The sequence below is a fragment of the Heterodontus francisci genome, chromosome 30 (genome assembly GCF_036365525.1).
Source record: "Heterodontus francisci isolate sHetFra1 chromosome 30, sHetFra1.hap1, whole genome shotgun sequence".
Classification (NCBI taxonomy): domain Eukaryota; kingdom Metazoa; phylum Chordata; class Chondrichthyes; order Heterodontiformes; family Heterodontidae; genus Heterodontus; species Heterodontus francisci.
The window spans coordinates 43,918,124-43,945,308 of NC_090400.1; the positions used below are offsets into that span (position 1 = coordinate 43,918,124).

Here is a 27,185-nt window from a genome sequence, read left to right on the forward strand (position 1 = left end):
CAATTGACTGCACTTCCAAAGTAACTTGAGTGTGAAGCCCTTTGGGACATTTTCAGGGCCTGATATGTATAAATGACTGCTCTTTGGCCATTTCAAAAGGTTTCCTAATACATTCGTTTTTTGATTTGAAAGTGAAAGGTGATATTGTTGCGAGATAAATCTTCAACAGTAAATTCCCACCGATCGAAACCACATTGGGGCAAAAGTCAAGCCTTGAACAAATACCCTCACGGTGATTTACCTACATCAAGGCATCTCGAAAAAAAAACAGCGACCCGCGGATGGGGTGGGATGTTTACACTCGAGATACCGAGATATTTTGATTAACTTCTGCAGAGGAAAAAAAAGCAACCGAACTTCAATCATTGAACCAATGTTCCAGTGTAGCAGCTCACCCTGCAATGAGAACCGATGCTCAGTCGCTGGCGTTAGGAGCGAGAAATAAATATCCTCGCGTTTAAGTTGTCTACAGAAGACATTGAGATTTGTCCGGTGAAGACAGTGGCGATCCCAGCATTGCTCCAGTTAGGGCTGTGGAACTGAGTGAGTGGGAAATGCCAATATGGGGCATTGCTGTTTGGCTCTTGCTGATCACCGCTCTGCTTTTGCTGCTCAGACTCTATTCGGCGACTGGTTTGGCAACTCGCTGGCCCTATGGGGAGGAGGGGGCTGAGACCGGCAGCGCCCCCAGACTCATCTGCAAACCTTCGGCTCTGGCCAATTACCTTCTGAAAACCTGCAAGACGTTTTCCCTGGATCCCCGGGCGGCGTGGGCCGAGTGGCCGCACTTGCAGACTCTATGCAATGGGATGTGGCCAGCGGGCGGAGAGCTGGACTTTGTGCGGGAGAACTTGCAGATGTCAGACGAGGGTCTGGTCGCCCTGGACTGGGCGATGAGCGACTCGCTGAGCCGCAGGCGAGAGTCCAGCAGCTCGCCGGCTCCCATCCTGCTGCTGATCCCCAACAGCTTGGGGAGGCTGACCAGAAACGCCTCCATGCTCTGCCTCCTCGCCCTGCGCCACGGCTACCGGCCGGTGATATTTAACAGGCGCCTCCACAACGGGGTGCCCCTGACCACCTGCAAGTTGCTGCCTTTCGGAGACCCCTCGGACCTGCGGGAAGCGGTCAGCTACATCAGGTACAAGCACCCTCTGGCCAAGCTATTCGCGGCCAGTGAGAGCAGCGGCTCGGGGCTGCTGCTGTCCTACCTGGGGGAGTGCGGCTCTTCCAGCTACATCACGGCGGCCGCCTGCATCTCCCCCATCTTCAGGTGCCAGGACTGGCTGGAAACGGGAGCGCTCGGCTTGTACCGCTGGCTCATGCTTCTATATCAGAAAACCAACCTGAGCAGGTAAATCCACAGCCACCCTTTATAATCGATGGCGTCCCAAACTTTTGTTTCTGCTGAGGGGGTAGAAGGGCTTGGTGGAAATACTGATAGTCTTTGGCAAGTTTGGACATCCCACCCCCCTCTCCCCCGCCTCACATCAGAGGAAAGCGGCCAGCATTGCAGATTTTCAGTGATACACAGCAACAGCAATATTGAGAGGGCAAGTTACACTCAGGAAAACTGAATAGCAACCGCTTGCCAGGAGAAGAACACTAGACTGCAGTTGGAAATGGTGTCTAAACAACATCAAAGCAAAGGAAAAAATAGGGTAGCAGTATGTTAAGATGTCAATAAAGTGTAATTGTCCACTTGAACTGTGAAAAGGGGGAGCGGGGGAAGCACAGCTATCTTCTTAGGCAGTTCCTCAGGACCGACGGTGACTTGCACCCACTCCAGTTTGATCAGTTCCGTTGTGATGGCCGCGGACTCCAGCAGAGGTGGGGGAGTTGGTGTTTGAAGAGTTGGATAGACGGGTTACATGGGGGATGTGCGCATGCTCCCCTTGTAATCTCAGCAGGTGATCGGCCCCTTCCCAGCCGCACCTTCTCCACTTGGAGCGGTGGAGGGGCAGGTACTTTTTAAAATTCACTCATGGAACATGGGCATCGCTGGCTAGGGCAGCACTTGTTGCCCAGCACTAATTGCCCTTGAGAAGGTGGTGGTGAGCTGCCTTCTTGAACTGCTGCAGTAGATGTGGGGTAGGTACACCCACAGTGCTGTTAGGAAGGGAGTGCCAGGTTTTTGAGCCAGCAACAGTGAAGGAACGGTGATATAGGTCCAAGTCAGGATGGTGTATGGCTTGGAGGGGAACTTGCAGGTGGTGGTGTTCCCCACGCATCTGCTGCCTTTGTCCTTCTAGGTGGTAGAGGTCGCAGGTTTGGAAGGTGCTGTCTAAGGAGCCTTGCTGCAGTGCATCTTGTAGATGGTACAATATTTGAAAATAGGGTGCCAATCAAGCGGACTGCTTTGTCCTGGATGGTGTTGAGCTTCTTGAGTGTTGTTGGAGCTGCACCCATCCAGGCAAGTGGAGAGTATTCCATCACACTCCTGACTTGTGCCTTGTAGATGGACAGGCTTTCAGGAGTTGGTAGGTGAATTACTCACTGCAGGATTCCTAGCCTCTGACCTGCTCTTGTAGCCATGGTGTTTATATGGCTACTCCAGTTCAGTTTCTGGTCAATGATAACTCCCAGGATGTTGATAGTGGGGGATTCAGTGATGGTAATGCCATTGAATGTCAAGGGGAGATGGTTAGATTCTCACTTGTTGGAGATGGTCATTGCCTGGCACCTGTGGCATGAATGCTACTTGCCACTTATCAGCCCAAACCTGGATATTGTCCAGGTCTTGCTACATTTCTACATGGACTGCTTCAGTTTGAGGAGGCACAAATAGTGCTGAACATTGTGCAATCATCAGCAAACATCCCCACTTCTGACTTTATGATTGAAGGAAGGTCATTGATGAAGCAGCTGAAGGTGGTTGAGCCTCGGACACTACCCTGAGGAACTTCTGCAGTGATGTCCTGGAGCTCAGATGATTGACCTCCAACAACCACAACTATCTTCCTTTGCGCCAGGTACGACTCAAACCAGCAGAAAGTTTTCCCCGATTCCCATGAGTTGGTGGGTATGTTGGATTTCTTCAAGCATGTCTTGAGAATGTCCCTAAAGCATTTCCTCTAACCTCCTGGGAGTATTTTGTCATGGCAAAACTCAGTAGAGCAGTTTCTTCAGCAGCCTGGTGTCAGGTATGCGAGTGACATGGGCTGCCCAGCGAAGCTGGTTTTGGGTGACGAGCACCTCGCTGCTGGGAACTTTGGCTTGGGAGAGGATGCTGACATTAGACTGCCTATCCTACCAATGGATGTAAAGGAGTAAACGGAAACAGCAGTCGTGGTAGTTTTCCAGTGCCCTGAGGTGCCTGCTGTATATTGTCCAGGTCTCTGAGGCACTCATATAACAGAGGTGCAGTACTAACAGCAATCCAACATTGGCTTAATTTGATCACAGCAGCACCTGTAGAAATGGTGCTGGAATTAACTCAATTTTTATATTCATTCATGGGATGTGAGCATGGCTGGCAAGGCCAGCATTTATCACCCATCCCTAATTGCCCTTGAGAAGGTGGTGCTGAGCCACCTTCTTGAACTGTTGCAGTACATGTGATGTAGGTACACCCACAGTACTATTAGGGAAGGTGTTCCAGAATTTTGAACCAGCGACCATGAAGGAACAGCAATATAGTTCCAACTCAGTATGGTGTGTGACTTGGAGAGGAACTTTCAGGTGGTGGTGTTCCAATGCATCTGTCGCCCTTATTCTTCTAGGTGTTAAAGATCACAGGTTTGGCAGGTGCTGTTGAAGGAGCCTTAACAAGGTGCTGCAGAGCATTTTGTAGATGGTATACAATCCCACCATTGTGTGCTGGTGGCAGAGGGAGTGAATGCTGTAAGGTGGTGGACGGGGTATTAATTAAGCTGGCTGCTTTGTCCCGAATGGTGTCGAGCTTCTTGAGTGTAGTTGGAGCATAATCCATCCAGGCACGTGGAAAGTTTTCCATCACACTCTTGACTTATGCTTTGTAGATGGTGGACAGACTTTGGAAAGTTAGGTGGTGAGTTACTCACTGCAGAATTCCCAGCCTCTGACCTGGTCTTTGAACCACAGTATTTATATGGCTGGTTCAGTTAAGTTTCTGGTCAGCTTGAGGTGATGAATTAAGACATGAAAACTTATTGATATCAATGAACTAAGCATACCTAGTGAGAACACCAAAGAAATCTGAAGGTTAATATCAAAACTTATAATTTATTTGTAACATTACCAGTCTGTTGTTCTGTTCTGATGTGGCCTCTTCTCCACATTGTCCCATTTTATAAACTTGACCATGCTTGTGCATCCCACAGCATCTCTGTTTGAGAATGCTCATGTGCCTTTAGAACATGAGATAGCTTGGCTTTTTAAAAATAAGTGAGTTTTATCTGAATTCAGTTGAACTGCTTGGATAACCTGCACAATCATTAAAAGAGCCCAAACCTGAATCGGTTCTCAGGTGATAGCCATAAACACATACTTTCAAGCATATGGTAATTAATTTTCTCTTCTCTTGGAACAACGAGACATCCATTTACTTCCTCAAGGGCTGATCAGTTAATTCAGCACAGACTGGGAATCAGACAGGGGACTTTTATGAACTTAGTGGTTTATTGCTAGGTGGTACTTTTGGCAGCTAGACCATCAGGGATATACATATGGTCAGAATTTTTGGCAGAGTTTGCACGACAACATCCCAAGTGCATTGGTTCCATTACCTGCTGTGAGCAATCACCAGGCAAAAATTAAAATGAGGTAAATCATCCCCAGGTAGTAAGGCATATGCTTTCCAGTGGCCAACTGAAAGTGCAGTGTGCATATCACTCAAGGAGACTAGAAACTAACAGATCTTATTTATTTAGCCTTGTTGATCTGTCAGTCTCTCATGACATTGTCCACAGGGAGAACAAGTGTAGTCTTCAGGTGAAATGAACTAAGGACAGGTAAATAATTGGACCCATTTTAAAATCATACATGTTGTCCTATTTTTATATGGCAATTTGGAAAATCAGAGTTGTTGAGCTGGTTGGAATATAGGAGTCTCTCTACAGTACAGACTGAGGAGCTAGATGATGCAAAATTAGGGTGCGACACAGTCACCATTAGTGAAAAAAGGTTCACTAGATTGATTCCGAGGATGAGTAGGTTGGCCTATGAGGAGAGATTGTGTAGAATGGACCTATACTGTCTGGAGTTTAGAATAACGAGATGTGATCTCATTGAAACGTATTTAATTCTTAAAAGGGCTTGACAGGGTCGTCGCTGAGAGTTTGTTTTCCCCAGCTGGACTCGAGAACTTGGGGTCGTAGTCTCAGGATAAGGGGTTGGCCAGTTAGGACTGAGATGAGGAGAAATTTCTCAACTGCGAGGGTTTAAATCTTTAGAATTATCTATCCCAGGGGGTTGTAGATGATCAGTTATTGAATATATTCAAGGCTGAGATCATTAGATTTTTGGGCAATAAGGGAATCGAGATATAGGGATAGGGTGGGAAAGTGGAATTGACGTAGAAGTTCAGCCATGCTCTTATTGAATGGTGGAGCAGGCTCAATGGGCTCAAAGGCCTACTTCAGCTCCTACCTCTTATGTTCTTATGTCCATTGAATTAATATTGAACAGGTTCTATAACATGCCAGCGATCCACTTTGCCAGTTGACTGCTCAAGCGATGAAAATGAAAATTACCCTTATGAGCTGTCAGCACAAGATCCATGTTCATTTGTTAGCTGTAAAATACTCAATTATATTCACCTATCTCAGGATGAACAATCCTGGCATAGACATGGAAATTACCTCAAATCTTTTATACTTCAGGCACAACCTTCAACCTTTGCAATAGTTACATATTAACTTAAATAAATATTCAGCTGTAGAGAATATACCTGTGGATTCCATAATCTGACAGTTCCAGCTAAACCAACTCTGCAGAGAAACTTCCTCTGACCTGAGAGATATAGGAACATAGGAGCAGGAGTAGGCCATTCAGTCCATCAAGCCTGCCCCGCCAAAATTCAATACAATCATGGCTGATCTTCCACTTCAATGCCTTTTTCCCCACACTAACCCCATATTCCCTTATGTCATTTGTATTTAGAAATCTGTCAATCTCTGCTTTAAACAATGACTGACCTTCCACAGCCCTCTGGGGCAGAGAATTCCAAAGATTCACAACCCTCTGAGTAAAGAAATTTCTCCTCATCTCTGTCCTAAGTGGCTTCTCCCTTATTTTGAAATTGTGTTCCCTCGTTCTAGACTCCCCAACCAGGGGAAACATCTTAGCTGCATCTACCGTTTAGGTATTTTGTAGGTTTCAATGAGATCACCTCTCATTCTTTGAAACAATAGAGAATACAGGCCTAGTTTCCCCAATCTCTCTTCATAGGACAGTCCCACCACCCCAGGAACAAGTCTGGTGACCCTTCATTGCACTCCCTCTATGGCAATATCCTTCCTAAGGTAAGGGGACCAAAACTGCACACAATACTCCAGGTGCAGTCTAACCAAGGTTCTATAAAATTGAAGCGAAACTTCACTACTCCTGTACTCAAATCCTCTTGCGTAAAAGGCTAACATACCATTAGCATTTTTATATGCTTATTAAAACTGTTAAAAGTTCCAGAATGTGCACCTATGCCTAGAATAGTGTTTTTCCGCTGGAAGACTATTCCTAAAAAAATTTTGGAAATCTGCCAATTTTTTTTTAAACAGCAGGTTCAGCTATTACAAACAAAATTTATACCACTGAAGTCTATGACATGGCATAACACATTACAGATCATAACTGAGATTATTTATTTTGGTATTACACTCGTCAGGTCAGACTCACCTTTTTAACAGCAGTTGATAGCACCCACACGAAGCTGTGGTCTTGAGCCCCATATCAGGGTTTGAGCTTACAATTGAGCCCGATAGTCCAATACAAATACTGAGAAAGTTCACAGGATGAAATGTTAAAAGTCCCCGCTCTCCATTTTGGCTTAGTAAAGATTCCTTGCAGCATCCAAAGAATGGGCAGTACTCCTCGGAACGTGGCCAATGCTTTCCCCTCGACCAATACCATCTGAAAACAGCAATTGGTTGATATGTTGACTGTGGATATTATTGACATAAAATGGTTGCTGTGTTTGTATGCCTGACAGTTGCTGCATTTCAAAAGCAATTAATTGCATGTGAAGAATTTTGAGCTATGATGTGATCAGATGATGTAAAATGCAAGTCTTAACACATTTTCTCCTGCTAAAACTCAAACTAGCCTCAAGGCAGACAGCAACAGCATCCACATAAAGACTGCCAATGGAAAAGGGACAAGTGCATTTCACACTCCACTTGGTACCCTCCTAATTTTGAACTTGCCACCAGCGCCCCTCACTCCCCTCCCCGTGTGCCTTTCCGACTGTTGATCATTATTTATGTGAAAACAATCACCAGTGTTAGCCTATGCCTTCTTGTTCTAGTATCTCTACCTTTCTTGATATATGTGTCAGCTGTGACTCAGTTGGGAGCACTCTTGCCTTTGAGTTAGAAGGTTGTGGGGTCAAGTCCCACTCCAGGATTTGAGCACAAAAATCAAGGCTGCATTCCAGTGCAGTACTGAGAGGTACTGCCTTTTGGATGAGACGTTAAATTCAGATGGAGGTTCAAGATCCCATGGCGCTATTTTGAATAAGAGCAGGGGAGCTCTGGCCAATATTTATCCCTCAATCAACATCACAATTATCACAGAGTTTGTTGGAGTGTGCTGTGTACAAATTGCCTACTGTGTTTCCTACTTAACAGTAACTACACTTCATTGGCTGCAAAGACATCCTGTGATCATTAAAGGTACTATATAAATTCAAGGCTTTCTTTTCTTTTTATCTTTGTTCAATGTGAAGCAATGCTCTGGATTTACCTTACTTAGACTGTAATATTTGTATTGTAACATCCCTTTCTCAGTAAGTGCCTTTTGAAGGTACAGGGCTTCAGTTTTTCTAATCTTTCCTTACAACCCAATCTTTTTGGCACCAGAGATCTGCTTCCTGATTCTTTATACTGCATCCATCGTTTGAATGTTGGCCCTATGTCCTGGTGGCCAAAACTGACCATGGTAATGGAGGAGCAATCTGACAAGGATAGTTTTAGCACATCATCCAACTTGTGCCAAACTGCTGTAGTAATATAATTTAGCATTGTTGTTGACTTTGTTTACTGCTGATTCACCATAATTTGACATGCAATTCTAGATCCCTTTCTAGTTCACCTCTATAAAAAATCAAATGCAGTAATTTTAAATGTCATAAAATGCATCACTTTTCATGAATTTCACAGTTATATTACTCTATGTTTCTAGATATGCCACTGTTCTTGGAGAAATAATAGATACAGAGAAGTTATTCAGGAGCTGCAGTCTAAGGGAGTTGGAGGAAGCACTATTTTGCCAGACTAGGTTCATTAATTTGAGTTGGGCATCCTATTGGGAAAAGAATGATCCATTGAGGGATGTGGATGAGGTTGCAGTTCCCCTTCTGTGTATCTGCAGCAATGACGATCCTTGCAGAGGCAACCCAGAGATCACACTGCCTTTTGAGTTATTCGAAACCAACCCCTATTTCTTCCTTTTGTTAACCAAGCATGGAGGACATTGTGGCTTTTTAACAAGCAGATCTTCCTCGTGGAGCCATGAAGCTTTACTGGAATACTTCAAATCAGTCAGTGAGTTTTTCAGAGCTGAGGAAAGGACCAAGAGTGTTTATAGAAGAAAAGTGTCAATGATGTCCAATAAACGGAGGGGAGTTGCTACTCACAAAAAAGAATCTGTTTGTTCTCATAATATTCATGAGATTTTTAACTGGCAAAGATCATATACAAGATGAAAAATAAACTTTTTGCCCTTGGTAGCAATCCTCAAAATGTAAAACAGATCAACAAGAATGGAATTATTAGATCCAGTTTCTACACATGTAAAAATAGATCTGAGACTGTTTAGCTTTTGGTATGCTTATTAATTTTGAATACATTTCTAATGCATTGTGAAAACATTTCATAAAGTGTTATATTTTATGTTACATAGGTTAGAAGTAAATGTAATGTACAAAAATATAACTGGACAATTATAAAGCTATACAAGTGCTTTGAAAGAGATTTGGAGGCAACAGTACTTTTTAAAATATATTTGTACTGTTTAAAAACCTTAATTTGTATACTCTGTAATAACCATTAAACAGCAAAATATTTTGCATTGTATATCATTGCACTTTCCCCCAGCGACTTACTGATGTAACCATCAAGTTTTGTCAATTTGAAATTAAAACCGAAATTGTTGGAAATATAAATTAAAGATGGTGATGGAGGGGGGTGGTATTTTAATTTTGGGTGATGGTGTTAAATGGGGAATATAGAATTAGCTTCCCATTCTTCACCTTTTCCAATGTTGCTTTCTAATCAATGGAAGAAAAGGTTGGGTGGGCGAATAATGGATAGTCAATTCAATTTTATCATCACCCAAAGTTACAATTACACTCAAGTTCAAACTTTTTTTAAAATATCAGAACTAGGGAAGGGACAACAGAAATGTTAACTTATCTTTCTGCTTTCACATGCTGATAGACCTGCCAAGTATTCCCAGATTTTTTTTTGTTTTTATTTCAGATTTCCCCATTTGCAATTTTTCTTATATACCTGTACTGGTTTCAGGTTTTCCCTTTGGGAAAAAACAAAAAGGCAATCACACTGAAGCTGTAAATTGGAAGGATAACTTTGTCTTTGTTTGAAGTAAGAAATGATCTTCGACTTCAGCAAAGTACAACAGCACTGATACATGTACTGGGGCTAATTTAAGATTACAATGTGCCAACATGCTTCTATTATGAGATAGATTCCTTTGTCAGGTGCGTATTGGAATTATCCAATACACTATCTTAATATTAGGACTGGTAAGGCTTTTCATTTAAAAAAAAAATTTGTTAATGTTTTGTAAGAGGAAGAGGTGTGAACCTGTATTCTCCTCCTGTTTAGCAGTAATAATTCCAATACACTCTTGGGAAGTTCCCATTTGGCATAGGTGGCTTACTTTCCTTGAGGTCGTACAAAAAACAAAGAACAGTACAGCACAGGAACAGGCCATTCGGCCCTCCAAGCCAGCGCCGATCTTGATGCCTGCCTAAACTAAAACCTTCTGCACTTCCGGGGTCCGTATCCCTCTATTCCCAACCTATTCATGTATTTGTCAAGATGCCTCTTAAACGTCTCTATGGTACCTGCTTCCACCACCTCCCCCGGCAACAAGTTCCAGGCACTCATCACCCTCTGTGTAAAGAACTTGCCTCGCACATCCCCTCTAAACTTTGCCCCTCGCACCTTAAACCTATGTCCCCTAATAACTGACCCTTCCACCCTGGGAAAAAGCTTCTGACGATCCACTCTGTCCATGGCACTCATAACTTTGTAAACCTCTATCATGTCGCCCCTCCACCTCCGTCGTTCCAGTGAAAACAATCCGAGTTTATCCAACCTCTCCTCATAGCTAATGCCCTCCAGACCAGGCAACATCCTGATAAACCTCTTCTGTACCCTCTCCAAAGCCTCCACGTCCTTCTGGTAGTGTGGCGACCAGAATTGCACGCAATATTCTAAGTGTGGCCTAACTAAGGTTCTGTACAGCTGCAGCATGACTTGCCTATTTTTATACTCTATGCCGTATGCCTTCTTGACTACCTTATCCACCTGCGTTGCCACTTTCAGTGACCTGTGGACCTGTACGCCCAGATCTCTCTGTCTGTCAATACTCCTAAGGGTTTTGCCATTTACTGTATACTTCCCACCTGTATTAGATCTTCCAAAATGCATTACCTCACATTTGTCTGGATTAAACTCCATCTGCCATTTCTCCGCCCAAGTCTCCAACCGATCTATATCCTGCTGTATCCTCTGACAATCCTCATCACTATCCACAATTCCACCAGCCTTTGTGTCGTCCGCAAACTTACTAATCAGACCAGCTACATTTTCCTCCAAATCATTTATATATACTCTCTTTTCAGACGTAGAAAGGCAGTAGAAGTAGAAAGGCAAATAAATGGCATTCATTGCTTTTTGATAATTAAATCATAGTGGAGATTGTAACTGTGCAGGCATAAGTATGCTATGTTGCTGCGAAGGAAGGTCATCACCAACACTTTGCTCTTTCTTGACACCCTCTATTTCCTGATTCCATAACTAATACCAACTATTGTTACAAATTGAACTTTTATGCAGTATGGGAGTGATGCAAGATTGCGTTTGATGACAATTAAACACTTGCAAGAATAAATGCTGCCTTAAATATCCTGTTGACTTTTCCCTGGAGAGGTAATGGGCTTTCGCTTAAATATGTATAAGACAATGAGGACTTCAAAAACAAAGTACGTCTGTTACAATTCAATGGTACTGACCTCATTGTTTATATCTCTGAATTGGAACAACACGTCTTTTGCCTGTAGTCCCAACAACCAAAGTACTCTCATCAAATTGCATACTTGAGTTTTGACAGCTCAGGATTGATTTAATCAAAGTGTTACAATGTTAAAGAGATTCCATAAAGGTTGATGCAGAGAAACTATTTCCTCTGGTGAGGAAAACCAGAACAACTGCAAATTAGTGCTAGACCATTTCATAGGATCACATAGGAAATACGGCACAGAAACAAGCAAATCGGCCCATGCATACTATTCCCGCATTTACGTTCCACTGTAGCCTCTGTCCACCTTTCATTAAATCTATCATAACCCTCTATTCCCTTCTCCCTCATGTTTGTCCAGCTTACCCTTAAATGCATCTATACTATTTGCATCAACCACTCCCTTTAGTAGCAAGTTCTACATTCTCACCGCTCTTTGGGAATAAAATCAGCAAGCACTTTTTCCAGACAAAGAGTAAAGAAATTTTCTCCAAAAAAAATGTGGAGGCTGGTTACAGTCTCAGAAGTGAGACTGATAGATTTTTGTTAGGTTTGCGTATCAAGGATGTGGAGCAAAGGTGGATAAATGAAGTGGAGGTGCAGATCAGCCATCCTATGATGCCAACTAAGGAAATTAATTTAGATATGTTTTACACAGCTCCTTTAGCACAGCACAATAACAAACATCATTTGACAGAATCAAGCTAAATTTTATAGCAGTCTATATGGTCTCCAAAAATTGTATTCATGTGTGGACAACAATTTGTATTTAGTGCCCTTAATATAGTAAGCTCGTCACTGGTATCAGACCTACCGGCCGTCCACGTCTCCGCTTTAAAGACGTCTGCAAACGCGACATGAAGTCCTGTAACATTGATCACATTTCGTGGGAGTCAGTTGCCAGCAATCGTCAGAGCTGGCGGGCAACCTTAAAGGTGGGGCTAAAGTGTGGCGAGTCGAAGAGACTTAGCAGTTGGCAGGAAAAAAGACAGAAGCGCAAGAGGAGAGCCAACTGTGTAACAGCCCCGACAACCAATTTTTTCTGCAGCACCTGTGGAAGAGTCTGTCACTCTAGTATTGGCCTTTATAGCCACTCCAGGCGCTGCTCCACAAACCACTGACCACCTCCAGGCGCTTACCCATTGTCTCCCGAGACAAAGAGGCCAAAGAAGAAGAATATAGTAAAGCATCGCAAGACGCTGGACAGGAGCATTATTAAACAAAATTCAACACCAAGCTACCATAAGGAGATATTAGGGCAGAAAGAGGTAGGTTTTAAGAAGCATTTTGAGAAAAGAGAGTTAGTGAGGTTGAGGAAGGGAATTCCAGAGCTTAGAGCCTTGGCAGCTGAAGGCACAACTGCCATTAAAGTTGAAGATACACAAGAAGCCAGAATTGGAGGAGTACAGATACCTCAGAGGGTTGTGGCACTGGAGGAAGTTACAGAGATAGAGAAGAGTGAGGCCATGGTGGGATTTGAAAACAAGGATGAGAATTTTAAAATGGAGGCATTGCTTAACCTGGTGCTGATGCAGGTAAGCAAGCACACGGGTGATGGGTGAATGGGACTAGGTGGAGTTAGGATACGGGCATCAGAACCTTGGATAATCTCAAGTTTACTGAGGGTTGAAGATGGGAGGCTGGCCAGGAGTGCATTGGAATAGTCAAGTCCAAAGGTCACAAAGGCGTGGATGAACATGAAAGTTATTCAGAATCTTAATTCTTACTATCATGGTCAATGATAGAGATCTGTAGTTTACTTTTTTGTTTGAAACTTATTTTCCAAATACTGTTTGGACTTTGTTTTTACCTTCCCTCACTAATTTGACAGTTCCTGGAAAGAAATGTTATCTGAGCAGCAGTGTACTGCACATCTTTACACTTTATTGAAACAATTGTTAAACATTTCTTATCCACATACCTGATAAGACAGCTGTATAAATTAAAGAGTAAATCCATGTATTATGAAGCCTAATAATTCAAATAGAGAGCCTTCATTTCTAGTTACTCAAATGGAAGCATTTAATTCACTAAAAAATCTCTTTCCCCATTTCCTGGTAGAAAATGTGAGGCAGGGACGTGGAAATTGTCCCTGCTCATCTACTAGTGTCACTTTGCAACCAATATGTGGCAGGGAACCGCCAAGTGTCATTCATTCTCAGAAATGTTTAACTTTTGCCAGAAAAAAACTATTTTTTTTAAAAACAAAGTATCTGTATCATTCATTCCTAAATGAAGGATGAATCCCAAACCAATCCTGCATCCCAGTTTATATAGAGAAAAATTAAAAACAGCATCTAGTTTTTGAATTTGGATTGTCACAGGCCTGTACTCGTTGCTGAAGTAAAAGATACTGTTATAGGAAAGATTTCTGTAATTGGCTTTGCCAGAAGATGAAGCACATGTCTGAAAGCTTTAAAAATATTATTCTCTACTATAAAGGTCCTAAGTAAAATGAGTTTATCAATCCAGTTGCTATTTGGTATGGTCACAACATAAAATTGTCCAGACAACATTTCTGGCATAAGAAATGTCAAATTGATGCAGTAGGAGTTAATCTTCTGAGATTAGGGCTGAGTAACATAACTGCAGCAAAGTAGATGTAACTTTACTGTGTATCTAGCCATGGTAGTATATCCAACATGGGACTGTTTAATGCTGATGATGGCCGTCTAAAATAGAATTAGGATAGAGATCAACCATGATCTCACTGAATTATAGAATAAGCTCAAGGGGCTGAATGGCCTACTCCTGTTCCTATAGAAGTGTTCCGTCTTCATCTTGCTGAGCACAAAATTTGCATCCACAAAGTTTTTTAAAAATTTCTATCCGAAGTTAGGTATTTTCAGGAACGTCCAGTCAGCAATTTTATTTTCCTATATCTGCAAGCATGTCTATCTACCATTACTGGATGCCAGGGTTGTCTATCATATGGCCCACGGCCCAAAATCAGGCCCGCCAATCCTGTGTGATTGACAGCTGGCTGCCTGGGTGGGCTGTGTGTTAATTGGCAGTTCACAGTGCAAGTATTCTGTGATTGGCCACCCCTGTTGTTTTCTGGCAGTTCAGGGAGTGAGTACACGGGAATAGCTACTATGTGGGAGAAAGACGGACCGGAGAGCAGGAAGCAGGCCAGCACACAGCCAGAGGCGCGGGGTGGAGTTGTGTTGAGGGAGCAGAGAGAGAGTAAGGTAGTCCTTTAAATCAGCACTGGCCCGGGGAGCAGAGAGAGAGAACGCACGAGATGGGGGTGGGGATAGAGAGTCTCTCAGGGAATCAAGGGATATGACGAGTGGGCAGAAAAGTGGAGTTGAAGCCTGAGATCAGCCATGATCGTACTGAATGGTGGAACAGGCTTGATGGGCCATATGGCCTACTCCTGCTTCTATTCCTTGTATTTTTGTGGGAGAGAGTGGGGAGAGTGAGAGAGAGAAGGGAGAGGGGGAGAGAAAGAGGGCAGAGAGTGAGAGAGAGAATAAAAAGCGTCAAAACAAGATCAAGATCACCCCTGACAGATGGACATCTATCCGGAATAGTCCACATTGCTACATCAAGTGTGTGGGCAAACATTGACTACTTGTGCAAGCAAAAACAATGCCAGGTATCCCACTAAATTAGTGTTCAACATGGTGATGAAAAAGTTAATAAATTAGTCTCCTCATTTAAAGCTTGTTCACAAAAATGCACACTTTTTGGTGTTTTGATTAATAGTAAGATAAATTTCCAATGCCTATCGTTCTGAAATTTGCTCACTGGTCCCCTATGTAGGACAAAAATTGTAATGTGGCCCCTCACGTGAAAAAGTTGGACTCCCCTGCTGTATACCAAACAGTTACTATCAAGCTTGGATTTTATTGCAACCACTGAGAAATAGAGACAAATCCTCCAGCTCTATGTTTTACAATAGATGGCCTCCAAACACTATAAATCACCACCTATAAAAGGCAGTGTGAAAATCCAGCATCTAAGAAGGCAAACCTCACATTTGTAAATCAAAAATATTTAGTGAACAAAAATCTCCAAAAACAATGTATATATTTCCAAAATAAAAGTCAAATATACACATTCTTTTGCATTCCTTCTGATTTAATTTTTATTAAATTTATCTTATCTTCAAAGGTGCCTGTTGCAATTAATACTAAGTTGTTTTCTTCATTAATTGGGACGACGGAAAATTTGTGAACTTTTTTTTTTAAAAGTTCAGAATTGTACTCAATGGATTCAACCTCAATTAGTGATTTCAGCGTGGCTACGTTTATATCAAATCATATGTAGATGTAGATTCCTATATAGTAAAAAAAACCCCACACAATTTAATAATATTGCAGCCATCTGAAATAAGTTAAATGAGCAAAAGAAATACACAAGCTGTACTAAAATTACTTTATTACAGTTGATTTTAACATCTCCTTTGTAACAATACAAAGGATAATTACAAACAAAATATTACATATGACCCTATTCTCTTTCTCTGACACTTGGTAACAGCTTAACTTCACAATCTATACAATTAATACAGGTTATATGAGCTAATGTATGTTGAACCAGAAGTTACCAGAATACTGACATTTTTACTGTACAATTTTAAAAAGAAATACAGATGAAGGAACTTATTGGTAACCGGCTATTAACGACTGGAATAACATATTGCTAAAAAATTGATTAAAGTAGATTTGGTTGTTAAAATTTAACGTTCAGATTTTTCTACCGTATATGTGCAAATAAAATTCAAAATTATGCTGAGAACATAAAAACTCCAAAATAGAATAGAAATGTAAAGATAAAAGTTGAAGAAGCTCAAACATGCTGTCTGATTTGTTAAAACCAGCCAGTTGATCTAGGTTAGAATAGGTTATACATTCATGTGTTGTCTTCACCCCATGGGACTAGTGTTAAAACATTTTTAAATGTTTATGTTAGAAATCTCAAGTTTTTGTCACAATTCCTGCAAGCTATTTAAAATGTACAATATTAACATTTCTCACAGTCCCTCATTCATTACTAATGCACATTAAACTATATTTTTGTTGCATACTAAAACAAAAGGGATTCAGATAGTAGCATAGTTAGTAATGAACATCTGTATTTTAGTACAAATACCCTTTTCAAGTACTGTGGGGGTTTAGTGGTTTTCTTTAACCCTTTACACCATATAAATATCTTACTGCAAAGAAATTGTTAATAAAATTATGAATTTACAAGATGTCAAGTCATTAGGCCATCTTTAATTATATGCACTCTATATATTTTTAAAAACTGGAACTGCGTTAATTTATTCAGAATCCCCAATAAGAGCTGTGATTTTTCTTCTTCGTTCAGAGCCAGCAACAACTATAGCAAGAGAAAAGGGATTTTTTTTTTAAATAAAAAAGGACACTGGATCAGCTTACCAAACAGCATGTAGTCATTCCCTACCTCAATGGTGGTAAAGCTCAGTACTACACGTTAACAGATTACTACTATACCATAATAACCACTGTTGAATATTCCACAGATCTTAGCGCAAGGTTGATCTTGGTGAGCTCCTTTTCCTTCTGTCCTGACTGCTGGGCAGCAGTATTGGCTAATCATTGTTCTTCCTCTTAACAGTGAATCTAGATAAAGGGCATTCCAAAGTTTAAACAAAAGCTTATTGGGAGCAGTTTAGAAAACTGTGTAATAGCCCTTGATGGGCAGAATTTGAAATAACAAATTTTAGGTCTGAGATAATTGTTGTTGGACAATGATTACAGCTAGATGTTCATTTTTTTTCACCTCCCAAACCTACTTCATTTAGGACTGTTCATCTTCACATTGCCCTCAGCTTGGAGTGCAGTTAAAGTGATCTTTAGCCAAATTGTCAAATATAATAGCCACTAGCCACATATGGTTAATCGGGAATCCGTTTGTGACTAATTGCATTTCTGATTAGTAAAGTAAATAAAAAGAGGGATAGACACATTGAGTATATGATCGCAACATTCATTTGCACGCTTTATGCATGCATTCTTTAACCTTTAATACACATGCAAACTACATTTATCTGCACTGTGTAGGTGTATGATGGACATTTTCCACTAAAATTAGAACATGTGGTTAAAATGGTTTCACCGTAGCCATGCCAGTATCTAGACAGTGATTTCAATTGGACAACAGTGATCTATAGAATCATTCACAACCTTGATGCAATTTTGTTCTTATGTTCAGCCATACAAGGGTGGCCTAATGTTTCTACCCAAGAACTTGTGTGAAAATTAACAAAGCTAATCACAAGCAATGCAGTAAAAAGAAACTACAAATAATCAAGACTGTGAAGTCACCATGTAAATTGCACTGTTACTATGCCACATTTTACACTGTAGCATTCTTAAATTGGCAACTGCATAATCCCTTCAAAAAACACTATCAAAGTCAACTACAAAAAGCAACACTGTTGGCACATGTTTTGGTAGTTGCTTCTCAAAAAAAATTACATACATGGTACTTTGACAGTATTGATAAACTGCTTTCTTTGCACTCAATGTCTTTATAGGATTCTGCACTAGCTATCATCCTGTCTTCTCCCTAAAATGTGCATAGTTGGTGTTATTTTGAGGGATTTCTACTTTGGGTTGAAGTATTCTAGTTGAGTGCATTTTTACTATACGCATCCACATAAATTAATGGGAGAGAGTTAAAGTTCAGACTTTTTACCCGTCCCCAGTGCAGCAGCTACCTGATCAGCAGGTTTGGATTGCAGAATGGGAGAATTTTAATTTTAAACTGCACTTGAGCGTCAAATTCTGCCTTTTTTGAGCTAATTACAAAATGGAGAATAAAACAAGTTAATTATCGCCTGACAGCTGCTAAAAATAGGAATCCAAATGAATTATGCGTTATACTCAGACTAACTTCTATGTGGTACTGGGAAATGCTTGCTTCTTTGCAAACCTACATATCTCAGCATCACATGTTGATACTCAAACGATTAACCACTATTGTGCACTGTTCTACAAGTTTATGTTCCAAAGCAAAGTTAGCAAGCAGCTTGGATTGCTACTCATCACATCATACACTATGACTGACCATATACTTCTTTCATTCCGAAACATAAAATTATGTTTTTTTATATATATAGACTTATAAAAATTCAATTCTTGGGACCCTCCTCCATTTTCAACTCCTTTAACTGTCACCTTAATTACAATGTGGAAATAAAGCTTTTACAACCTTAGTTATTAAACAGGGTGATTTCCACAGCTATTACACACACTTTAAACCAATATCCTGTGACAGAATTGTGGATTCAGGGCATTGGCACACGTGGTGAGGTGCCTACCTCAAAATTGAGCGGACAGGAAGAGATGCTGAATGGCAGCAAAAATAGAATGTATGGGAGTGACAGAAGGGATACCAGGGATTGAAGAGGATGTTTTTCTTTTGTAATTCATACTAAAATAGTACTCAAATATTTTTAATATAAACATTACAGAAGATATAGGCAGCCTAAACACCCAGAATTCCCTGATAAATACAGCAAATTTAATGGAGCTAACTTGAACTATAATTAAAGTGTATTACAAATACTAGGGATATAAAAGTAGAGCACACATATTCCTGTGACCACTTCTGTTGCCCACTTTGGTGGTTCTCACTGTATAATAGACAAAGGTAGTATTTAAGTCTTGTCATGTTCAGCATTGTATAAATATGGTTCCCCACCCAAGGCCCAGGTGGCATCCTATTAATACAATGAAATGTTGATAAATTTGACTGCATAAATTGTTCAGTAAATGTTAAGCTTTAGTAGGGTATTCAAGTGCATAGACCCAGGGCAGCGAACAGAATCCAGCAAAAGTGTGAGATATGCATCAGTGCTGACATTCATCGCTGTTCCAGGAGTTGAAGTCACACGCTTGAGCCACTTTTAACAAATGAATGAGCACAGAGCATTCATGGGATCGGAAACATTTTCAGTCACTGTGTATGATGAATTTCACCAATGCCATTATCATTATTTTCTACTGATCTTGCTCATTAAGTTTCTAACTTGTTGCTCTCAGTCTGCTTAAAAAAAAAATCACAGAATTGAAAGCATGATGGTAGTGTGTTGAATTTTAACATGCTGTACAATGCAATGGCAGATTGCCAGTTAATCTCTCCATGGTAAATTTCTGAACCCCATTGTATAATCAGGGAGAATCTTAAATGGAAATCAAGTAGTTCTAGATTGGGGAGGGAAAAAGACAATTAAATAGGAGCTGAGTCATTCTGGCACACTCTCATGAGTCCACTAGAAACTTGTCACAGAGCAGCATTGGTCAGCAGATCATGCACCCAACTTTGCACAACAGGCAAGATTCTCAAAAGGATTTGTGCCAAGACCAAAAAATAACATTTTTAGATCTATAAATAGAAGTAGCTATAAAGTAGATTAATTTTTTAGAAAAATGGGACACTAAGTTTACTAAAAATAAGGGGAAGCAACTGATAAATTAAGGAAAGAATTCTGTCACAAATACTAAACCAAAACTATATTTAAAAATGTAATTTACTGTGGTAGAAGTTTTAAATTGTGGCTAAACTTTCACCTTAAATCCAATTTACAAAACACACATTTCTTAGTTTAAAAAAATATTTCCATGGCTAGAAAAGAAGCTAAAAGCCAATAATAGCCTGTGACAAAGTAGCAAATTCTGCTTTTGGGACACTGATACCTAATAGTTTTTGCAAATCATCTTTCAAAATGTAGCTAATCACAGAACAGAGGAGACTTGTCAAAATCTTAACTCACTACTGTCCTCTAATGGAATATGTAAGCATAAGTGTCAGTTAATTATTTCATCTCAAAGTCATGACCTAATTTAATAAAGATACTTGAACCAGTGAGGTTATCATACCAGACTGCTTGTTCTCAAATATCAAAGTGGACAATACTCATGAGCTATTATCTAAGCAGTGTTGATTACAAGTCTAAAATTTAGATATCAGTTTCCACCAGTAAAAATTATTCAAGCACCTTGCATAAATGATCACTGTACCATCATTCAAATGCAAAGTTGAGAAATATTCTGTTCTCAGCACTTGGTTCTCCCCTTAATCTTATAATAAAATTATAATTTGCAATTACTTAGAAAAGAGTGCAGGCACCAATTTACTGGGCATAAAAATCTAGTATTAAAATGCCAAACTGCAGCTAACAGCAGAAACAAACCAATCACATGGGGCAGGGAGGGGAATAATTCAAACCATGCCAAAGTAACTGAGAAGTTAACTATGTGAAAACACTTAACCAACCTGCCTTCTGACCCATATCAAAGATTTTGGCAATGTAATGACAACAAAACTTATGTGACAAGTTGCACAATGCAACATGAAGTAACAAGTTAGGTTATTGGCAAAATTTAATGTCATCTCAGCATACGTTTATACCAAAAGTAGTTCCTATATGGAATGCAGTATATACATAGAATTTTCTACTGCCCAGTCAGTCAGTCAGCACTGGAAGGACACGAAGCAAGCATAGCTTTCAGATGTATTTTCTTGTCTGTATAACACATTTAAGACTTATTACATTATACTACAGCGTAGTAATAGTGATACATAGAATGCTAAAAAGTCATAGGCATGCTCACTGTGCTAATAATGGCACTAAGTTCTTTTTTTTTTAAGTTGACAGAACCTAAATTCAGTATAAAAAAGTCAGGAACTAGGCCAGCAGCTCAGCAATTCCAATTTACTACATATTTACAGATACATACATTCCTCAATTTAAAAAAAAACTTTTCCGATGTAACCTGAATTTTAGGGAAGCGTTTTACTTACTGCAGTGTTCTTTCTGAAGGGACAATAATGTTCACAGTATAGTGGCAATAGATTATTGTACAACTCAGACCACGCACCTTGTAAAGTCCTTATTGAGATGTGCCAAAGGTCAGGACACATTGTACAACAGCCTATTACAAAAACACTCTAATTTTTACTTATTAAAAATAAAATTATACTATCTGTATAATTTAAAAATAGTGTTCTGTATCGAAACGGTTTTTAAGAACAATATATGTGGTTTTCAGTAATGGTAATGGGTTGTTAATTCTCAGATGTGGAGTTTAAAACTGCTTTCTATGGTAGTTTGTAAACACCTTAAATTTGGAGCATGTTCTTTATGGTGTATCATCACCATTTTTGAGCCACGTAACATGCTCAGTGGGTGGTGGGAAGGTTTGCAAAAAGGAGTATGCTACACATAATGAATAAATCTGAAAATAATGGAGTGGGGAAAATCAAAACAGTTAGCAAAAGGCAGTTTTTCTTTAATCTATTATTTGGCGAATTATTATGGCATCATTGTTATGCATTAGTTAAAATTAATATTTCTCCTATTAACTAGTGTCCATACTTAGACATGTTAGTGGCTAAATAACTCACAGATAATGTAGCAAAGGGTTAATGCCAGAGGAGTAACTGACCAGTAAACAAATGCAGGTTTGTGGCTGTACATAAATACCAAATGCTTGTACCAGACTTTAATTCGGTCCCACTTTCAAATACAGCCCAACTTCCAGTCTGTTCACTATATTTTCTTTTCTGCTCAAGGAATAGAATTTAAACTTCTTGTTTTCTCATATATACCTATTTCAGCACATAAATGCCTTAGACAAACAAATATAACGTTGGTTAGCAGCTGGTGAGATTACTGGTTCAGCCCTTGAAAAAGTACAATGGTGTGATAGCCAGCATAAACTAATGGCAACCAAAAGTATTTTTTTTTTACAAAGATAATTTCCAATACCACAACTTGGAAAGTATGCTGCTAATATGCTAATAAGGACAAGAAAAGGGAAGTCACGGTGTTACAATGCCACCAGCTGGAGAGAACAAGGCTCAGCAAGAATTTTCTTTTGACCTTCCTTCACATTTTTTCTCAAGGGCTGATTAAACATATAATGTATGAAATGTTGACAATTGAAAACATTCCGTACTAACATAAAAGACCTGTTTTTCCTGAAAGGCTAGGCAAACATGCCTGCACTCTGCAACCCAACCGCAGTACCAACAGAGGGCTTTCAAAATGATGCATAATGGGCAGTTTTTGCAGAGCATGGAGGCAAGACAGCAGTAACACAACTGTTCCCCCAACCTATTAAAATTATGTGTAAGACATGTGTGAACCATTTGAAATTTGCGATGTGACACTTGTGCTCCTGCTCATGCCTTGTTCAGATCTGCCTCCAGAAGCCGTCCGCCTGAGCGCTTGGGGACTGTTGCGAACCCCCATACTACCTCCCCTGGGTACAGCAACAACTGGGCCAGCAGGATGTCCCCAAGGTTGGGATCCACCTGACATAGGATGACCCCAGGCTGGTGGGTGGCCACCCATGGGGTGACCCCAGTGATGTCCTGCTCCTCCAGAAGGGTGGTGAGACCAACTGGTAGCTCCAGGGTAACTATGGCTGAAAGCCTCTGGAGACAGATTAGAAAGCACCATGTTGCTAAAGCCAAGTCTCATGCTCTCAGAGTCAAAAGCCTCTATTTCTCGGGCTTGACGTTCCAGTAAGCTTCGTATTCTCTCAGTGCGTTCGTTCTGTAGTGCCAGCATCTCCTCTTCAATCTGGAAAAGGAAAATACAATTGGAAGGATTGAAACTATAACTTGTATACATTATAATATTTAATGTATCCAAACTTCATGACTTATGAGCTTGAAAGGAAATCCTCTGCACATACCAAGTGGTATTATAATATTGTATGTCTATTCTATCAATATTCATTGCAACAGCTGTTTCAAAATTAAAATTTATATGTAGCATAGGAAAATAATTCTGCAACATCAGTGTATCCATCTGCTTATGCAGCAGATATAATTTATAGCCTCCAAATTGTTATGAACTGTTAATGGGAAGCAGTGTTGTAACAAATGTCATTATAATGTAGTTGCTAATGCAGTAATATTTACTGCTACCAAGAAATATCTGGATGAACCTATGACAGTTTCTCACATGTGTGCTCTATTGTCGGTAAATTTCCTACTGACTAAAAAGAATGACTTGGACAGCCAAGCTCTTTTTAATCAGAAGATTGGAGAGAGATAATGGCATTCTCTTAACCTGTTGATGATTTGTGACAATACCTTTACCGACACAACTGTTCAAGTAGGACCTCTAAGCTACTCAAAGCACTTGAAATGCCCAGGCCCAGTTTGCTCACATGCCTCTCAACTTCAGCTGCTGCAATTGGAACTCCACCTCAAGCTGTTTATGGATGTGTACTGACTTGGATGTGGTTTTCAGTAATGCTTTTTTCCAAAATGAAGCCAGAGTGATAGTTGTAGCAGTTCCTTGGTTTCTCATTATTGTGCTTTTGGACAGAGCTATTACTCTGACAGTACCACTCCCTGGACTAATGCTCTTTTACCATACCATTAGCACTTCCTTTGCCTTTGTCCCATGACATCTTTTCTCATTTAATCTCTCCTGCCCTATCACACCTTCCCTTTTGTTCTCTTTCCCCCCCACCCCCGCTTCACTTGCTTAAAACCTAATTTACTCAACAATCCTTTTACAAATTAATGAGGAGAAACTACTAAAACTTTGTGAAATTTTAAAACTTTTAAAGTATAAATATGACAACAGTATCCACTCTTCATCAAGATGTTTAGAGACTAATCGAGGAGATGCAAATTGCAACAAGTATTAGTGAAATGGTTGTATTGCACTTCTGTAGCTTGTTTGAAATATTAAATCAGTATTGAAGCTCTGAAGGTGACAGGTTGGCATTTTAGTATTCACAGTCACATGGAATTATGTTGTACCTTTTGCTCCAGTAGGGCTCTGCGTAACGAGACTCTCTGTTCCAACTCTTTGCGTTCACGCTCATGCTGTGCCTCAGTCTGCATTTTTATTTTGCTCTGGTATGCGTTAAGCAGCTCAAGCTCCTGTTGCAACTGCATTTTCAGAACCTGACATTCCGCCTCTTGAGCTTCATCTAAGCGTAACTGTAAAAAGGGAAAAAGAAATTGAAGAATATTTGAAATTAAGATAGAATAATTGCTCAGATCAGCTAACAAGTGACTTTGACAATGAACAAATGTAAGAGGTATACCGTGAAGTGATCAACCTTGCTGCAACATTACAGTGGAGTTTTGGTTTATTGATACATATGAAAAATAAAATTAGTCAGATAAGACCCCGATGTTGCATTATCCTGCATGTATGAGAGCCTTCTGTGTTCTGTGTAATTTCAAAATATTGGCCTGGATTTTGTGGTAATAACAACGGTGAGGCTATAGGCACTCGCCGTTATTACAGGGTAACTCTGACAGCAATTTCTGCGCCTGCACAGTTAAACATGGAAATCTAAAAGTTGCTGTCAGAGATATCCTGATCCTCCACAAGTGGTCCTCATGGATAGCTTTGGTGTTGAAATCAATGTAATTGGGTATTTACCCATTACTTCTGTACTAAAAATGGCTGAAAATGTTAGAGTGAGTTTTAAACGAGGTAATAGTGTAATTACTGAACACCATCTCTGGCCCAGAAAGATCAATTTTACAAGTGTTGAGTCTCATTCCCTCAGAAGAAAATTAATGTTGAAGATTTAAAAGTAGTAAAATAACTTTTATCTCTCCCTTAATTCCATCTGTAATTCCCAATCTTTATTCCACTTCCTGTTCATGATTTAAATGGGGGAGGCGGTGGCGTAGTGGAATTGTCACTGGACTAGTAATCCAGAGACCCAGGGTATTGCTCTGGGGACTTTCTCACCAAAGCAGAAGGTGGAATTTGAATTCAATTAATAAACCTGCAATTAAAAAGCTAGTCTAATGATGGCCATGAAACTGTCAATTGTTGTAAAAACCCATCTGGTTCACTAATGTCCTTTAGGGAAGGAAATCTGCTGTCTTTACCTGTGACTCCAGCCCCACAGCAATGTGGTTGACTCTTACATGCCCTCTGAAATGGCCTAGCAAGCCACTCAGTTGTATTGAACCGCGAAGAAGTCAATAAAAAGGAATGAAACTGGACGGACCACCTGGCATCACCCTAGGAACCGGAAACGACAATGGCAAACCCAGCTCTGTCGACCCTGCAAAGTCCTCCTTATTACCATCTGGGGGCTTGTGCCAAAGTTGGAAGAGCTGTCCCACAGACTAGTCAAGCAACAGCCTGACATAGTCATACTTACGGAATCATACCTTACAGTCAATGTCCCACCGGCAGGACAGACCCACCAGAGGTGGCGGCACAGTGGTATACAGTAGGGACAGAATTGCCTTGGGAGTCCTCAACATCGACTCTGGACTCCATGAAGTCTCATGGCATCAGGTCAAACATGGACATGGAAACCACCTGCTGATTACCAGCTACTGCCCTCCCTCAGCTGATGAGTCAGTACTCCTCCATGTTGAACAGCACTTGGAGGAAGCACTGAGGGTGGCAAGGGCACAGAATGTACTCTGGGTAGGGAACTTCAATGTCCATCACCAAGAGTGGCTTGGTAGCACCACTACTGACCGAGCTGGCCGAGTCCTAAAGGACATATCTGCTAGACTGGGTATGCGGCAGGTGGTGAGGGAACCAACAAGAGGGGAAAACATACTTGACCTCGTCCTCACCAACCTGCCTGCCGCAGATGCATCTGTCCATGACAGTATTGGTAGGAGTGACCACCACACAGTTGTTGTGGAGACGAGTCCTGCCTTCACATTGAGGATACCCTCCATCGTGTTGTGTGGTACTACCACTGTGCTAAATGGGATAGATTTCGAACAGATCTAGCAATGCAAAACTGGGCATCCATGAGGCGCTGTGTGCCACAGGAGCAGCAGAATTGTACTCAACCACAATCTGTAACCTCATGACCCGGCATATCCCCCACTCTACCATTACCATCAAGCCAGGAGACCAACCCTGGTTCAATGAAGAGTGCAGGGGAGCATTCCTGGGATACCTCAAAATGAGGGGTCAACCTGATGAAGCAACAACACAGGACCATCTGCATGCCAAACTGCGTAAGCAACATGCAATAGACAGAGCTAATCGATCCCATAACCAACGAATCAGAACAAAGCTCTGCAGTCCTGCCACATCCAGTCGTGAATGGTGGTGGACAATTAAACAACTAGCTGGAGGAGGTGGCTCCACAAATATCCCCATCCTCAATGATGGGGGAGCCCAGCACATCAGTGCGAAAGATAAGGCTGAAGCATTTGCAACAATCTTCAGCCAGAAGTGCCGAGTTGATGATCCATCTCAGCCGCCTCCTGAAGTCCCCAGCATTAGCCAATTAGATTCACTCCGCATGATATCAAGAAACGACTGGATACTGCAACGGCTATGGGCCCTGACAATATTCCGGCAATAGTACTGAAGACCTGTGCTCCAGAACTTGCCGCACCCCTAGCCAAGCTGTTCCAGTACATCAACAACACTGGCATCTACCCTGCAATGTGGAAAATTGCCCAGGTATGTCCTGTACACAAAAAGCAGGACAAGTCCAACCCGGCCAATTACCGCCCCATCAGCCTACTCTCAATCATCAGTAAAGTGATGGAAGGTGTCATCAACAGTGCCGTCAAGCGGCACTTGCTTAGCAATAACCTGCTCAGTGACGCTCAGTTTGGGTTCCGCCAGAGCTGCTCAGCTCCTGACCTCTTTACAGCCTTGGTTCAAACATGGACTAAAGAGCTGAACTCAAGAGGTGAGGTGAGAATGCCTGCCCTTGACATCAAGGGAGCATTTGACCGAGTATGGCATCAAGGTGCCCGCGCAAAACTGAAGTCAATGGGAATCAGGGGAAAATCCGCCACTGGTTGGAGTCATACCTAGCGCA

At 41.0% G+C, this 27,185-nt stretch overlaps 2 protein-coding genes across 10 annotated transcripts in view; one reads left to right on the forward strand and one right to left on the reverse strand.

Moving 5' to 3' along the window:
- Window positions 1-246: 246 nt before the first annotated feature.
- Window positions 247-9,140, forward strand: LOC137346717 (protein ABHD15-like). Its single transcript, XM_068010467.1, has 2 exons — window positions 247-1,351; window positions 8,314-9,140. Exons 1-2 carry the CDS (start codon window positions 555-557, stop codon window positions 8,834-8,836), a joined length of 1,320 nt encoding a protein of 439 aa, XP_067866568.1. The 5' UTR covers window positions 247-554; the 3' UTR covers window positions 8,837-9,140.
- A 6,626-nt stretch (window positions 9,141-15,766) lies between these two features.
- Window positions 15,767-27,185, reverse strand: part of taok1a (TAO kinase 1a) — a 195,276-nt gene continuing 183,857 nt past the window's right edge. For all 9 annotated transcript variants that reach the window (XM_068010461.1, XM_068010460.1, XM_068010459.1 and 6 more), the window contains 2 exons: window positions 24,166-24,348; window positions 15,767-22,966 (listed from right to left, as the gene is read on the reverse strand). In XM_068010461.1, the coding sequence (XP_067866562.1) occupies window positions 22,505-22,966; window positions 24,166-24,348 (645 nt within the window). In that variant the 3' untranslated portion in view covers window positions 15,767-22,504. The remainder of the gene's footprint in view (window positions 22,967-24,165; window positions 24,349-27,185) is intronic.